Source organism: Temnothorax curvispinosus, unplaced genomic scaffold (genome assembly GCF_003070985.1).
Source record: "Temnothorax curvispinosus isolate PA1 unplaced genomic scaffold, ASM307098v1 QBEX01006828.1, whole genome shotgun sequence".
Lineage (NCBI taxonomy): Eukaryota > Metazoa > Arthropoda > Insecta > Hymenoptera > Formicidae > Temnothorax > Temnothorax curvispinosus.
Window position 1 is genome coordinate 57,367 of NW_020216608.1, and position 15,099 is coordinate 72,465.

At 38.8% G+C, this 15,099-nt stretch overlaps 2 protein-coding genes across 7 annotated transcripts in view; both read right to left on the reverse strand.

Moving 5' to 3' along the window:
* LOC112456425 overlaps positions 1 to 9,492 on the reverse strand; it is a 35,341-nt gene extending 25,849 nt beyond the window's left edge. For 3 of the 4 annotated variants that reach the window (XM_025018948.1, XM_025018947.1, XM_025018949.1), the window contains exon 1: positions 9,358 to 9,492. The gene's annotated coding sequence lies outside the window, so the exon portion shown is untranslated. Of the gene's footprint in view, positions 1 to 4,491; positions 4,514 to 9,357 lie in introns of those variants that run through there. The other variant, XM_025018946.1, reaches the window with a different exon arrangement.
* A 350-nt stretch (positions 9,493 to 9,842) lies between these two features.
* LOC112456431 (cyclin-dependent kinase 8) lies at positions 9,843 to 13,559 on the reverse strand. Of its 3 annotated transcripts, none has more exons than XM_025018959.1 (11): positions 13,258 to 13,558; positions 12,144 to 12,246; positions 11,944 to 12,054; positions 11,708 to 11,857; positions 11,429 to 11,618; positions 11,221 to 11,335; positions 11,051 to 11,149; positions 10,918 to 10,990; positions 10,733 to 10,830; positions 10,525 to 10,630; positions 9,843 to 10,197 (listed from the first exon to the last, which is right to left on the reverse strand). In XM_025018959.1, exons 1-11 carry the CDS (start codon positions 13,386 to 13,388, stop codon positions 9,997 to 9,999), a joined length of 1,377 nt encoding a protein of 458 aa, XP_024874727.1. In that variant the 5' UTR covers positions 13,389 to 13,558; the 3' UTR covers positions 9,843 to 9,996. The 3 variants fall into 3 exon arrangements, with proteins under 3 accessions (XP_024874727.1, XP_024874728.1, XP_024874729.1); XM_025018960.1 differs by having other exon boundaries at positions 9,997 to 10,197; positions 11,717 to 11,857; positions 13,258 to 13,388; XM_025018961.1 differs by lacking the exon at positions 9,843 to 10,197 and adding an exon at positions 10,204 to 10,316 and having other exon boundaries at positions 13,258 to 13,559.
* Between the last annotated feature and the right edge of the window lie 1,540 nt (positions 13,560 to 15,099).

Consider the following 15,099-nt stretch of genomic DNA (forward strand, 5'->3'; position numbering starts at 1 on the left):
TTTAATGCGATATTTCGACATTTTAGAACACTCTGAACATATTAACATTAAAAACTCAAAAAACAATCTTTTCTTTGGTTTCTTCTACCCCTATTTCATATATAAATCATTTAAATTTGGTTGATTAGACCCAACTTTATACGCAATCAAAGGTTCATATTATGAACTTCATATACGAAATTCACGAAAACAAAGCTTCCTCTATGAGGAAGCAAAAGTTTACAATTTTTCCTTAACACACTCATACCATCCATACCACCTTATTTATATTTATTACTACCTATTCTCCTTTACTCTAATAATCTCTTTCTCTCTCCACAATTTTCTCAACACGTTATTTTTTACATTATCCAATTCATCGTTCGCCATATCTCTCCGATCAAGATAAATTTGTCTCGATAAACCCCCCGCGCGGGATTAATCGGTCGAATTCCGCTCGGTCCCATCGTCGGGTACCGCGAGAGGAAGGAATAGCGCGGCTATGGGAGGAAATATAAAGGGGAAAGACCATAGGATTGCGTCACCGTGCGTGCGCGCCCGTGCACGTACCACGTGCTAGTCACGCTTAAAAATAGATCGGTCGGATATTAAGGACCCACGCGAGCGCGGAGACGAGAGACGAGACCAGATCGGACCAGGCCAGACGAGGCGAAACGAGATGCACGCGATACTTATACCTAGGCCGAAAGAGCATCAGCAGACAGGCCACTGCAATTCCGAATATAAACGCAGTCAGGTAAAGGCCCACGCGATGATTCACGCGAGTGCATTGGGTGCATCGAGTGCCGTGGCTCGCTGCGTAAGCTAAGCACGCTCGCGTGCCAGGTACACGCGTGCGGGTGAGCTTCCTGCCAGTCATATCGTTCCCTCAACGACGATCGACGCGACGGCGACGCGACCTCGAAGCGCGCTCGCTCGCTCGAGCAAGCGCACGCGTTTACGGACGCTGCCCATCTTAGGAAGGCCGCGGACGGTCTTGAGGTGCAAAAAACCAGGTGCGCCGAGCGTGCGACGAGCGGTCTAGTTTCTTTTTTTTTTTCTTCGGGCGACAATTATTCAACGAATCCGCGGAGGATCGCGCTAAGGATCGCGCGGCCTCGCGATAATTGAATTGTTCGCGCACGCGCGAGCGAGTACACTGTTAAATATTAAACAATGAAATTTAAACCAATAGCTGGAGTTAGATAACACTTTGTTGTTTTTAACTACCATGTCGAAATTTATTATTTTACCACAAACAGTATTATTTTAACTTCATTGATGGTTTAGTTAAATTAACGACATATTGAGTAGGAGGAGTGGCGCGGCGACCTATAGGAATAATTAAAAATGACTCAAAATGAGTCATTTGATAGTGTAGAATCCTGATATTCTGATTTATGAGATAAAAGTTCGTGACTCGATTCTCCTGAGATAATTCGCTACGCGAATGAGAATGAGCAATCTTGGGACACACGATGTGTCCTTTTTTGTATATAATATATGGGCAACAAGAACTTTTTTAGGTAGTCCAATGAAATTGAAGAGTTACGATTAACAGTGTACACTGTGTGTCATAAATTTATATTATTTTAACACAAAATACAGTTTATTTTAATTCCATTTGTTTAGTTAAATTAACGACATATTAAGTAGGAGCAGTGGTGACTTATAACAATGGTTAAAAATGACTTAAATTGAGTCATTTGACACTATGAATTTCACAGTAGAATTCTGATATTCCGAATTATAGGATAAAGGTTCGTGCCTTGACCTTCCTAGGATAATTCGCTGCGCGAATGAGAACGAGCAATCTTGGAACACATGCTGCTTCCTTTTTTATATACAATAATATGAACAATAAGAATTTTTTTACACAGTCTAATAAAACTGAATAGTTACAATTAGCCGTACACTGTTAAATGTTAAATGATGAAATTTAAACCCAATACCTTGAGTTAAATAACATTTTGCTATTTTTAACTACTACATGTAATGTGTATGTAAATTTATTGTTTTAACACAATATAGTATTATTTTAACTTCATTGCAGGTTTAGTTAAATTAACGACATATTGTAGGAGCAGTGGCGACTTATTTTGACTATAAAAATTTAACGGTGTATGAGTTAAGCGTTATCGCGTGTCATGCCAATTATGGGCGACGATACGCGATTTTTCTCGAAAAAGTACCTTCCTGCGCAAGGACGTCTTTTTGGAGAGAAAAGGAGACAAGGGAAGAAAAAATGCATGCACACACACGGCCACTTCGGGCGGATGTACGAAATTGTATTCGGCAGGTTAGCGGCGACTTGACGATAGTTGCTAATTGTAGGCAGCGTAGGAAGAGGTGATCGGGCACACATTTGCACGTACGCGAGCATATACACGCACTGCCGCCGTGCGTGTAAGTAAAATGGCACTCGCGGCGGTCGCTGGATACCATATCGGGCACCTTGTTGACCTCGTCTCTCCTCTCTCTCTCGTTTTCTCTCTGTCTGTTGCAGTGATTCCCGATCACTCCGTCTCCCTGGAGCTCATACGCTATCGCACACCACCCCTCCCACGTCTTTCACTCGCGACAAAAGAGGTTTCGGCTGTCGCCAATGTCGTTCCCCAGCTTCGTCACGCCGAGAGAAGCGCGATCGACACGATCTCGATTCGATTTATCTCGCGCGATCCTAAGAAAAGCGAACGGGCAGCCTGTTACTTGGGCAAGATCGGCGCGATAAAAGCGGATTTCGCAGCTGCGTCGGGAAACGCGACGAGGAGCAGAGATTGCCGGTGCGCTCGGGATAGGAGCGAACTGGTTGAGAAATCGTTAGGAAAATTTGTATATTACTTGAACTAGGTTTCGTAAGAGGGAGGAGAAAGTCATCTGACGACACTCTTTCGTATTACAATCTAGCAAGAGTCGGAGTAGAATGGAAATAGCTAAAAGATTGCAGAATCGCACAAAGAATGACATCGCGACTGGCCGACTGGATGCGCATCCTGCGTAGTTCCTCAGCTGAATGAAATTCGCAGACAAGTATTCTTACATTCTCGAATTTTCATATTTCTTTTCGTAAAACTGTATTTTAGATTATTACGTTACGTTAAAAAATGTAAATTGCTATGGCCTGTACAGTAATTATGAGCTTACAAGAAAGATAATACTATTCATACCTTATTATGTTTCACGTTCAGGACCGAACGTTGTCTGATTCTGAATTTTATCTCTCTCGTGAATTCACAATTACTCTACAGGCCAATTTACGTTTTTTTAACGTAACGTAATAATCTAAAATACAGTTTTAAGAAAAGGAGTATAAAATCGGCATTCGTAGAACGTATAAATCCCTGAGAATTCGATTGCCGAAGAGAATCGTGAGTAGGCGGTGCGTGTTCTCCAGAACGAATTATAATCTGGTGAGTTAGGCGCATCGCTACATCATGATTGGATGAGGGGTGAGCCTGGGTCTTGAAAGAACCCCCCAAAAAAAGGAAAAAGATATATTTCAGCTTTATGTATTCTTCGACATTTTCTCACTCCGACCGTTTTCCAATTGGCGGAAGATCCAGGAAAGATTCTAACGAAAGTCTTATTCTATAAGTCCATTACGAGTCTATAAGTCTATTTCTACCAATGCGGATTAACTTTAATCTCGATTTAACTTACTTCTTATCTTTTCCTAATTCGTACAACTAGAAAAGAATGAAAAATAAGTTAAACCGACATTAAAGTTAATCTGCATTGGTAGAAATGGATATTAGAGCGGCGAATTTATGGTTGAGCGTACAAACACGTATGCTCGAAAAGCGGTTCCTCAAAAAAGAAAGAAATATTATACCTCGATTATTATATATAGTCAAAAAGGAACATATAACTGTGTCTAGTGACGGGTTATCTAGATTTAGATCCCGTACTTGCCTGAAATAAATATTATTGATTGATAATCTTAGGGCCACTTCGACCAACTATCGAACCGGTACCTCGATGAACGCAAGAACAGCACGATCATACATGAATCGCTTGGTTCGCCATCTCGTGTACATATGGAAGCTGGCCGATATTTTCGTTGTTAACCATTAGTGGAAAAAAGCACGCGAAAAGTGGGTAATGGTCGGCCAGTCACGGCCGATCGATTTTCTGTTCTGCTCCCCTTTTTTATTTTGTTATCCCTGCGTCACGATCACGTTTTTGTACGATCTAAGCGCTTTCCAGTTCATGTCAGAAAGATCTTTATTTTCCAACTCGAGCGACACGTAAAAAGTGCGCGCGAGGCATCCGCATTCGTCGGTTACGCGACGATCAGAAAAGAATCGGGCGAAGGTAGGCATCGACGTCTCCATATAGGGCGCTAACCGAAGCCGGTGGAAGGCCTTTTAGATCCTAACCTGGGCCACTCGAAACCTCTTATGGGATGGCCTTGACCTCGCGTTGAGTTTGGGAGAGCCGAAGGTTTAAAGTTGTGCTAGTTTCGACGACGCATTAAAAGCGATCACGAAATGACGGATAAGATTTTCTGACCTTTTCAATATCTCATGTTAAGGCTCCTCCCTGAGCCGAGAACTCTGCGTTGACGGTGGCGCCGCCACTCTCTCCTCTCACTCTCTCCAATGGAGAATTCTGTCTTGTGACATGTTGACAACCTATTTTGTTGTGCGTGCTATTTCTTTATTATTTGCTCTGTGCTTGTGCTCTAACGTTTAACGTATTCGTGAAAGTCGTAAAATTGGCCGAAAAGTAAGATTTGCATGCGGAAGGAACGTTTTCACCTCCTTTCGATAGTCGTTAAACAGCTGTTTTTCCCGTATGTTTAAGCTTCGTTTTATGGCTGTTTGTTCATTGTCGAGGGAAAAGGGTAGTTTTCGGCCAATTTTGGAAGTGTTCTGAAACGATCTATAGTGATGTTTTATTGAAATGTCTTTTTATTTGAAAATGGCATGCACAACAAAATTGGATGTTTTCCTCGCCTCGATAGTAAGAATCCAATATGGCCGCGGTGACTACCCAGGAGCCTTAAAGCATGAAAAGCTTCTTATTTTCAACTACGTCTTATTTTATGTATTTTACTATACACGATAGTGCGATAAGTAATGTATAAAATGTATAAGAAATAAAACGATTGTAAAGAATATTGTATCGAGATAAACTGAATAAAATTAATCGTTAGAGCACGCGATCTCTATATTTCACTCTTGGCACTGAATCTATTTTGTGAGACACAATTTGCGCGGATGATTGAGACAAATCAGTCGCAGTAAGCAGGGAACGGCTGATGCACCGGCAGTGCAACAGGTCGTCCCACGTGCTCAAGCTCGACGAAGTTGCGCGAAAGAAGAAGGGGAGATGACGATCCTCGAGAATCCGAGAAACGTGATTATAAATATAAACAATTTGCCAATCGTTTGCTGGGAAAATTAAGGTGAAGTATGCGTCCGAGCGACGAGCATATCTCGTTCGTTCGAAAGTATATCGTCACGTTTCTCGAAAGCCGACGTGAAAGCCGACGCGATGGCATAACGCGATCCGTCCTTGCCCGGAGCGAAATGAAATGCGTGATCCGGGCGCGCGACCGGGCATACTAGATCGTTAGTATTTTTCATCGCGCACGTGGCGGCGGCTTCGGCGAACTCGAGATCATTTGCATTCGACGACGATTTTGCGCGTCCTGTTCGCCGTTTACGTCCTTCGAGCGCGCAGCCGGAGTCGCATATTAAGCGATCCCGGTGATTGAACCAGTCGGTCGCGAAAGATCACTTGGAATAAACACGACGCGTCAAAACGCCTTTCAATCTTTAAAAATAACAATAATAATCAGATTGCAAATTGATTCATAGTGTTTGTTAATGTGTCTCTAGTAAAATAGTAATTCTCAAAGATAGAGAAAGACTACACTGTTAAATTCATAGTGTCAAATTATACTTTATTTGAATCATTTTTAACCATTTCTATATTCCTACACTATAAATATTAAAGAATGAAATTTTAACTAATACCTTGAGGTAGATAACATTTTGATATTTTTAATTGCCATGTGTGTCGAAATTTATTTTAAAACAAAATAGTATTATTTTAACTTCATGATATACTGAATAGAAGTAGTGGCAATAGAAATGATTAAAAATGACTCAAATTGAGTAGAATTTAACTTCCAATTTAATAGTGTAGTAAGTCGCTGCTTCTACTCAGTATGTTGTTAATTTAAAAATAATGTTAATTTAAATAAACCAATAGAGTTAAAATAATAAATAATGTTTTGTTAAAATAATAAATTTCGACACACATGATAGTTAACAAAATGTTATCTAACTAAAAAAAAAAAAGTATTGGTTTACATTTTATTCTTTAATATTCAACAGTACAGAGCGATTAATAAAAAGGAAAAGTTTTTATTTAATTTTCTCATCAATTTCTTCCCAACTTTATAGATCTTAACTTTTGTATTTTAATCTAAATTCGTAATAATTATTAATTATTAAGAAAACCGGAGGCGATGCAAATCAAACGATTCTTCATCAGCGCAGTTTGATTGTGGTCACCTTGTCGCAACGTGGTCATGGCCTCTACCGATTGGGGATAGTGGTCAGGATCGCCCCCCTCCCCCTTCACTTTTACATCCATATCTACGGTATTTCTTTGACAGTAAAAAAATGAAGCAATTGCGGACTGGTATAAAGCTGTTTATTTAAGCTGTTATCACTCGGATTTCGATTATTATACGTTTGTTCACTCAAACCATCGGCGCGTTTGATTGAGATACCGATCGTGATCGCGCATGCCGATACGCGAATCACTCTCGCGATGCTGAGTAATATATATCACACGGCGGGAGGGAAGAAATTCTCCGCCATTCCATAATTGTATGTCATTAAACGTGGATGCTGAGCGAGCAATTGACGAACGCTGACATGCAAATGATCCGCGATCCGACACGCAACAACGACAAGTAGAAAATCTTCTTAATGATCTCTTTCATGACCATTTAATGCATCATTTAATAATTGCGATTACTCAGGATTAAGGGTAATTTAATTTAGTTCAATTTTGTTTAAAAATTAACTTAATTTAGTTTAGACTTAGTTAGTTTAAGAGAGCGCGACTGTACTTTTTCAAAAATCGTTAAAGTTATCAGGATAAATCTCGATAAAAAATAAAAATTTTGTTTTTGTGGTTAAAAATTTCAGATCTTGCGCTTTACAAGGAAATATAATTTGGAACAGGTAAACTATAGTAAAATTGTAAATTCAAGTTTCGGAAACTGAAATTGTTTCCACCTCTAACGTCGAAGATACGATGTAATTTTATTACTGCAAATTTTTGTATTCTTTTGGTCTTCATACTTTGCTCCATCATAATTCTATTATAATACTTCTCCGTCATAAATCCATCATAATTATTGGCAATTATAAAAGACTCGATCCATAAAAGATCCTACAGTCGTATTTTACGAATACAAAATTAGTGAATGTTGACCTTTTACGCTATGAAAAGATAGCTAGATAGAATGTCATATTTTGTTAAAAAGGCAAATTCATTGCATTTATTTCGTCTTAAAGTCAAGCTTAAGCATATGCTACGTAATTTTTTCCTATATTTCTATTATAGCTAAAGCTAGCTATAACATGTGGAAGGGGGCAAGCAATTACTGTTCTGGGTTAATTCCTTGAGATTTCTGATGTGTTTATAGGGCGTAGCATTAAGCTCCCGGCGTTTTTCCGTCGCGTTTTACATTCCGCTTGCGCGATTTAATTCCCTCGACCCAACGGGCTCTCTTTCTCGCTCTTTCTCTGAAGGCAAAATAAAAGATTGGATGAGATCAGGCCGATATTTCCAACCGATACATTTCCTCCATGCTTTGCAATCGAGAGCATGATTATCGCGCGGCGCACACTCGCCGTTTCTAAATGCCACATTTGTTTACCGAGTAACATCAGGGCCGGTTTCACCAAGACATTGCACTGAATTCGGAAACGATATGTATTGTTACATAATAATAGAAGTAAAATAATACTCTCTCCGCGCATATGTATCAATATTTTAATATAACATAATAGATAATGACAAATATGATTTGCATATTCTGATATAATCCAATACGGTCTACGCCGATATCAGTTAAAACCTGCACTCAATTGCGCAGAAACACATGAAAGACGTGTATATACTTCTACGCTGTTATTAAAATAATCTAATATCCATTATTTTGACGTCAAACAGAACGATTTAAACGGCACGTTAAATGAGATTTATGGCGTAACACAGAGCGCAATGTAATGTGAAAGTTATTTTATCGCGGCCTCTTGCACTTAATAATTAAATATCTGCAGTATCATTGCATGTTATATATATATTTCAAACAAACGCATATCTATTTTAACACGGTGTTCTCCACTTGTAAGTCGCAGCTCCATTGGATCAAAATCTATCGAAGTGGCCTAAAGCGGCCCTGTTCACGGATCACAGTGCCAGGCACACCATGCCAGCGGCACTAATCGCTTATCGCTTGGTGAAGCCGCACCTGTGCGACCATGGCACAAACATTCGACGATCTTTCTTCTAACGAACTGTCCTCCACGTCGCGAGAAACGCGAAAGTCCGAAAACGCGAACGCGCGAGAAAACATCACCTGTGCGGGTGAAGAGGCATTGAAGTCACTACGCGGCGAGAATCGCACACGGTTCAATCGCGCAGCAGGTTTTCTCTTTTCTCCGTACTCCCCCGTTGTTTTTAACCGAAAATATGTATTCGACATGACGCTGTGCCCTACTTTACTTGATATCTGAAGGCTGTACATTCGAAGATGAAGACGAGACATTTAACGTTGAACAAGCGCGTCGAGAATATGAATGTACGGTCTGTATTACTGGCATGTCCGTTAAATATGATTACTCACACTGTTGAAAATAGTTTGATTTGGCTCTTAAAAAATTCATTTTCCTGAGACATAAGACGTGAGATTGGCATACCGATATAAATAAATCTCTTGCTCTCGTTCTTAATTATTTGCGTTTTAAAATCATGATCGTGCAAGAAAAGAATCTGTTGTTTGGTGAAATTTTTTTATAATTTTAAGATCTAGATATTATTGCTCTTTCAATGTAATAACAATTATATTAAATTATTCGATGTAATAACAATTTAATTACACATGCAATAAATGAAGATATAACATTACGTATTTTAAACAATTAATTAAATGGTTACTTTTAATGTTTGCTTTTAAAATCTGTTTCGGAATATTTTGTAAACCTTTTTCAGGTTTTTAAAATGTTTGCTAGATTTGCTAAAATGTTTCTAGACAAAGTGTCTGTAATAATCAATGAATTAAAAAAAAAACGATCCTGCTGATGCATCGTGCAAATGTAGAAAAAACGCGATTAGAGCCCTCACCTGCCTCGCTCTCTCATCGGATCAACGCAATGACTCCCGGGCCGACGGCGCACCGCCTGACATCCCGACCAACATCGGAGCGGCACGCGTGTACGCACTTTTTTCACCGAGCAGCGATTCGCGGAAACTGCGTTTCAGGAGCCCGCGACGACGCGAACGTCCTGTCGCAATCGCACGCGCGATTCGCGTCGAGCGCGTGCGCGATAGATCCCCCTCCGCCGTTTAATCGACACCCGACTCCGATCGCTTTCCCTCTCCCTACGCCCCACGCGTGATCGAGCCCTTCCTTTCGTTTCTCCGCTGTCCGCTGTGCCACCTTTCCCGTCCTCGCAACCATCGTCGGTGCTCTTACGATCGAGACCTTCCCAGGGAAGACATTGGTGTATATAATATAAGGGATATCATTGGTAAAAATGAAAACAGAGGATGGATGTGAAAACGGAAGTGAAAGCAGACGCAAAATGGAAAATGATCTTCCGCATGTATATATATATAAATAAAGTTGTATTATCATACTTGTACGGAATATACACGGACTGACCGCTTTGCTTGACAGGATTAGTGAATTAAATTAATGCATTTAGTGACAGTTTAAGTTTCGGCCTGATTCTCTGATCGGTCTAATTACGAGTCACAAAATTAGAAACGTTGATGGAAGTTCGACGGTTGCGTCGGCTGGGCCGTCGAATAAACCATCCCCGGTGGTTGCTGATGGGTCATCGCGTGGCTCTGGTGCTGATGGAACTCAGGAGCACCATGCGGCCCGTTCAACCTCACCCGTTTCGCGTTCTGCCCGTGATTGTGATCGCCATTACCTTGCTGCTGTTGGTTCTGCTGTTGCTGTTTCACGAATACTCGGATGAGCGACAAGGCGACGTTCAAAAAATCAGTTCAATCCTCAACTACCATATAGCGACGGAGCTTAGACAGCGGCAAAGTGGGCTTCACTCGCCTTGCCACTGCGGCGGTCATACGGGGCCGTTTGAACAATCGAAATCATATATTTTTTTTTTAATATAGAAGATATATAATTATAAATAGATACTTATTTGGATATTACAAACTATGTCTGTGTATTAAAGTGGTTATCTTATTATAGTAGTTGCGGCTTAAACCATATAAAGTATATCATAATAAATGCTCTCAATAGATCTCGGAGGTAATTACCGTTTGTTGCTGATTTTGCCTCGCTTTGTTTTCAGTCTTTTCTTCAGTATCATCATCCGTAAGGAATTCTCTCTTGGGATAAGGGATAGGGCACCCGGCAAATATGCTGAGATTTTCACGTTAAATTCAATTTAGCAAGATTATTGGGAAAAAATATATATATATATAAATTATTGCGATGTGTAAAAATATAGAAATAGATCCATACTCCTGTGTTGGCAGTGGCTCCTCTTGGAAGTAGGCATCCTGCATAGAATGCTCTGATGTAATACGCTTGTTTGGATCCATCATCAGTAGTTTTTGTAACTAAAAACAGTAAGCACAATATATAAGAATCATTTGTTTATCCGACATGCTACTAAATTCGTATATTCCTTTTTTCATGCGACATACCAAATTAAATGCCTTGCTATCAGGTTTGATCTTATGCCGGTCCATATATTTAGTAAGTGAACAATTTGCATAACTGAAAAAGTAAAAGAATTAATAATATCGATCAAGTTGTGTTTTAAGCTGACAAACTCACTTGGATCTTTTAAAATCTCTAAGTAATGTGGGATGCTCTGGCATCTTTTTGATATCCTCCCAATCTTTTTCCAATGGGAATCCCATCACATTGAATATCCTAAATAAAAGTTAGTTTACATTATTATCCGTAGTATACAAAGCAAATGTAAAATTGTGTTTAATTCTCACCTATCTAGCTGATCATGATGGTATGGATTACTAGTTTTAATATCTTCTTGTCTACAATGAAATATAGGTTCGGATGTTAAAAGTTCCGCGAATATGCAGCCGATAGCCCATATATCTGCAGCAGACAGAATAAAATATTTAGTACAATTTTGTACAAGAACAATGTTTATTACTAGAAATGTGTGGTAAAATATAAATATAGACGGACCTATAGCTTTCGTGTAATGTCTGGCACCTAGAAGTAATTCCGGAGCTCTATACCAAAATGTAACTACAACGGGATCTAAATCTGCTAAAGGTTTGAGAGGAGCATTAAATAACCTAGCAAAGCCCATGTCGGCAATTTTCACACGTCCCCGCTCATTTCCTTCCCCCATTACTAAAATATTTGCTGGTTTCTGAAATAAAGAAAAGTGACATCTTATTGCACGATCTGTAAACGTAATAAAAATGTAGTAAAAAGATGGAAACGTCTAATAATGCCTACAACAATTACCAAATCTCTATGAAGTACCCAATTGGAATGTAAATAATGAATACCATCTAAAATTTGATATAATAAGGATTTGACCATGCCTTTTGGTACCATTACTGGTTTCTTATTAGCTTTCGCCGCTCTATGAAATTTTATTATATGCTGCAAGTAACATATTCAAGCATTATTATATAAGATATCTTAATGCCCAAAAATATTTTGTTTTTCAATTGGAATTATAAACATACCCATAGATCATGCTCAGCGAAGTCAAACAGCAACCAAACTTTACGGTCGTTATGAGAGAGAAAGACACGAATAAGGGTAATGACATTGACATGCTTTAGTTCCCTGAGTAACTGGAATAGAAGAAAATAAATCAAATTTCCCCGTTATACCTTGGGGATGAACGTTTCTTGCATCGTTTAAGAGCAATGTAGCAACTCACAGCAATTTCTCGACATGCAGACATCGAAAGTCCTGTACCCTCAATTTGCTTAAGGCCAAAGTCTTTTGTATCAGGCCGAGACTTTAGTTCGCTATCTGAAACCCTGTTCCCAACATTAAAAATCACAATGCAATTGATTTAACCAGTTCAGATATCCAAATTGGATTAATGTTCATTTCTACTAATGCGGATTAACTTTAATCTCGGTTTAACTTACCCAGCAACTAAGTCTGTCTGATATATCATATGATGTCGGCAGAACGCCAACAGAAGTATAACAAAGTCTGCTAACATAATCAGACAGCGGCAGAAATCGAACAGATCCTGTTGGAATCGTTCAGGCTCTGTGAGCTGTTCTCTGCTGCCTGATTATGTTAGCAGACTCTGCTGGCAGAACATAAGCTGAATGCGGATACAATTCATATCAGTCCGCCGATATGTCTGATCAAATCTATTATCAATGTGCCGACAAACTGCTATCATTTTTCTTACTGGGTTACTTTTTTTCTAATTCTTACAACTAGAAAAAAGTAAGTTAAACCGAGATTAAAATTAACCTCCATTGGTAGAAATGGAATAATTGATATAGGCAGATATATATAAAGAGGCAATAATCAGATATTGTTTAAATATTTCAAGAAAAAGATTATGGATGCGGATTATGGATCAAAACAATGTTGGTTTACGTTTATGTGTTTGCATTACCCATTTAAAACTTTAATGCAGCACATAAGTTGAAAATTAGCGATTGCATTGACGACAATCTTTATATTAGGCAAATGGGATGAGCTAAATCAAGAATCAGACAACCGCATTGAACGCTAAACGCAAGCTCGGGCAAGGTAAACAGTAAATATATACATATATTCTCTCGCATTCGAGAAATCTTGAATAAAAGACGATCGATAGAGTAAGGACAGCAGGTGCTTTTACACGGAAGAAAATTCGACTCCAATCAACTCCAATGTAGATACGGAGGCGCTTCGGAGAACGCGAACCGATATCTCGTATTAATCTGAGGAAACCGATTGAACTATTAAACGGAAATCAATCGAGATGAATAGGATGTAGGAGGTTTCGCAGAGTGATCAAAAGTCAGGTTAGGGAGACTAACCCTTCTTTCCTACGGGCTTTGTATACGTGCCCGTAAGTACCCCTCCCGACCTTGCAACCCTCGAACTCGAACAGATCCTCGACCTTCGTGCGGTCTTTCTGCGTCTTCATCTTAAATTCATAATCCATCATGTTTAGCGTTATCAGAACAATTATCAACTATAAACCGACATTTTTATTACGCGTGTGCATACACACGAGCTCCGAGAGCACACTCTACACCCCACACTATCGCATACCGCACGCCGCACACTACGCACGTCAGAGACTCCGAACAACTCCGACAGTCCGACGGCGACGACTCCGACCTCTCACTCTGAGACGGTGGGTGCTGGGTGCTACGCTACTGGCGGGACAGCTTGTTCTTGCGCATGCGCATCGGAAACGCACAAAATAAAGTATTAAAGTCATTATAAAACTCTGATTCTTTATTACGATTGGTTCTTTCCTTTAGTTCTCAACTGGATCTAAGTGTAGAGAGCAATGAAGAATCGCTGAGCGCTTATCGAGCCGCTTTTCTTTTGCTGAACCCAGCCGAAGATCGTCGTCGCGATTGACAGCCACTCGCAGCGACTCCGGTGCTTGGAGTTTTACTAATGGACCAATCAGAAATTTTTATATCGAGACGCGGTAGTGCTTCAAATATACTTACACCCCGTGTATCTTTACACGAGCCGGAGAGTTGCGAGTTGCGAGTACCCGAGATTATCGGATCTCAATAATAACGGCTGAACCGATCAAGTTCCGAGTAGGCTCATATATTATATAGTTTGAGTTTGAATTATAGAATAAAAGTGTTTTTATTTTTTCTCTACGTGTCCTACAAGAGGAGATATTACAAACTTCGATAGAATTAACTCTGTATCCGTTGGCGATATGAACAATCGGATGCCATTCTTAATTGATCTTAAATATAAAATCGGACTATGAATATTGCTTTAGAACCAGTAGGAAATCCAAACTCGCGTGGATAGGTAAAAAAAAACGGAGCTACCAGCTGGCGCGATCATTCATAATTAAGCGCAGAGAATTATTGTCTGCACCTGTGGTTCCCATCCTGTGTTACTCCGAATTAATCGGGGAATCGAGGGAAATATTATTGTAATATATAATATAATATATTAATTAATATATTTAATATTAACCCTTTGTTGCACAAATTTTTGGGTTTAACTTTTTGCTGAAATTTAAAACATGCAATGGAATGTTTTTGGAGTTGCTAATTTTTTTGCAAATCTAAAATCAAAATTTAATAAATTAAAATGGCGGATTTAATTAATATAGCATCCAAATTGGAAAGAAATTATATAACTGTAGCTTATATTTATGTATAAAATTTTATATCTAAGGGTTTTTTAGGTTTTTGATTTTTAGAATATAAAATGGCGGATATCCAATATCGAGGAAATTTTTGCTACTTTTTAATGAAAAAGTTTCACTCTTTTCAGGAGTTTTAAATATAAATACTTTAAATATAATTTAAAAATATAAGTATTTTTCAAAATTATTACCAGAGAATCTTTTGAAAAATGTCAAATTCCGATTGTAATAAAATTTTATTTTAGAAGTGATACATGAATTTTTAAAAATTATCAGTAGTAGGGCTAAAAACGGAAAAATAATTACATATTTATGTTATTCATGTACACATATAATTTTAAGTCTTATAGGAACATAACGATACCGAATATATGTTACACAAATCATATTTGAAAATGTAATTTTGTAAAAATACAAAAAGAAACAGATGTTCTCATATACTGTCATATAGGAACACTATATGTATATGCAACAAAGGATTAAAATCAATTTTTACGTTTGTTTACTTTTTACTTTTTTTCAT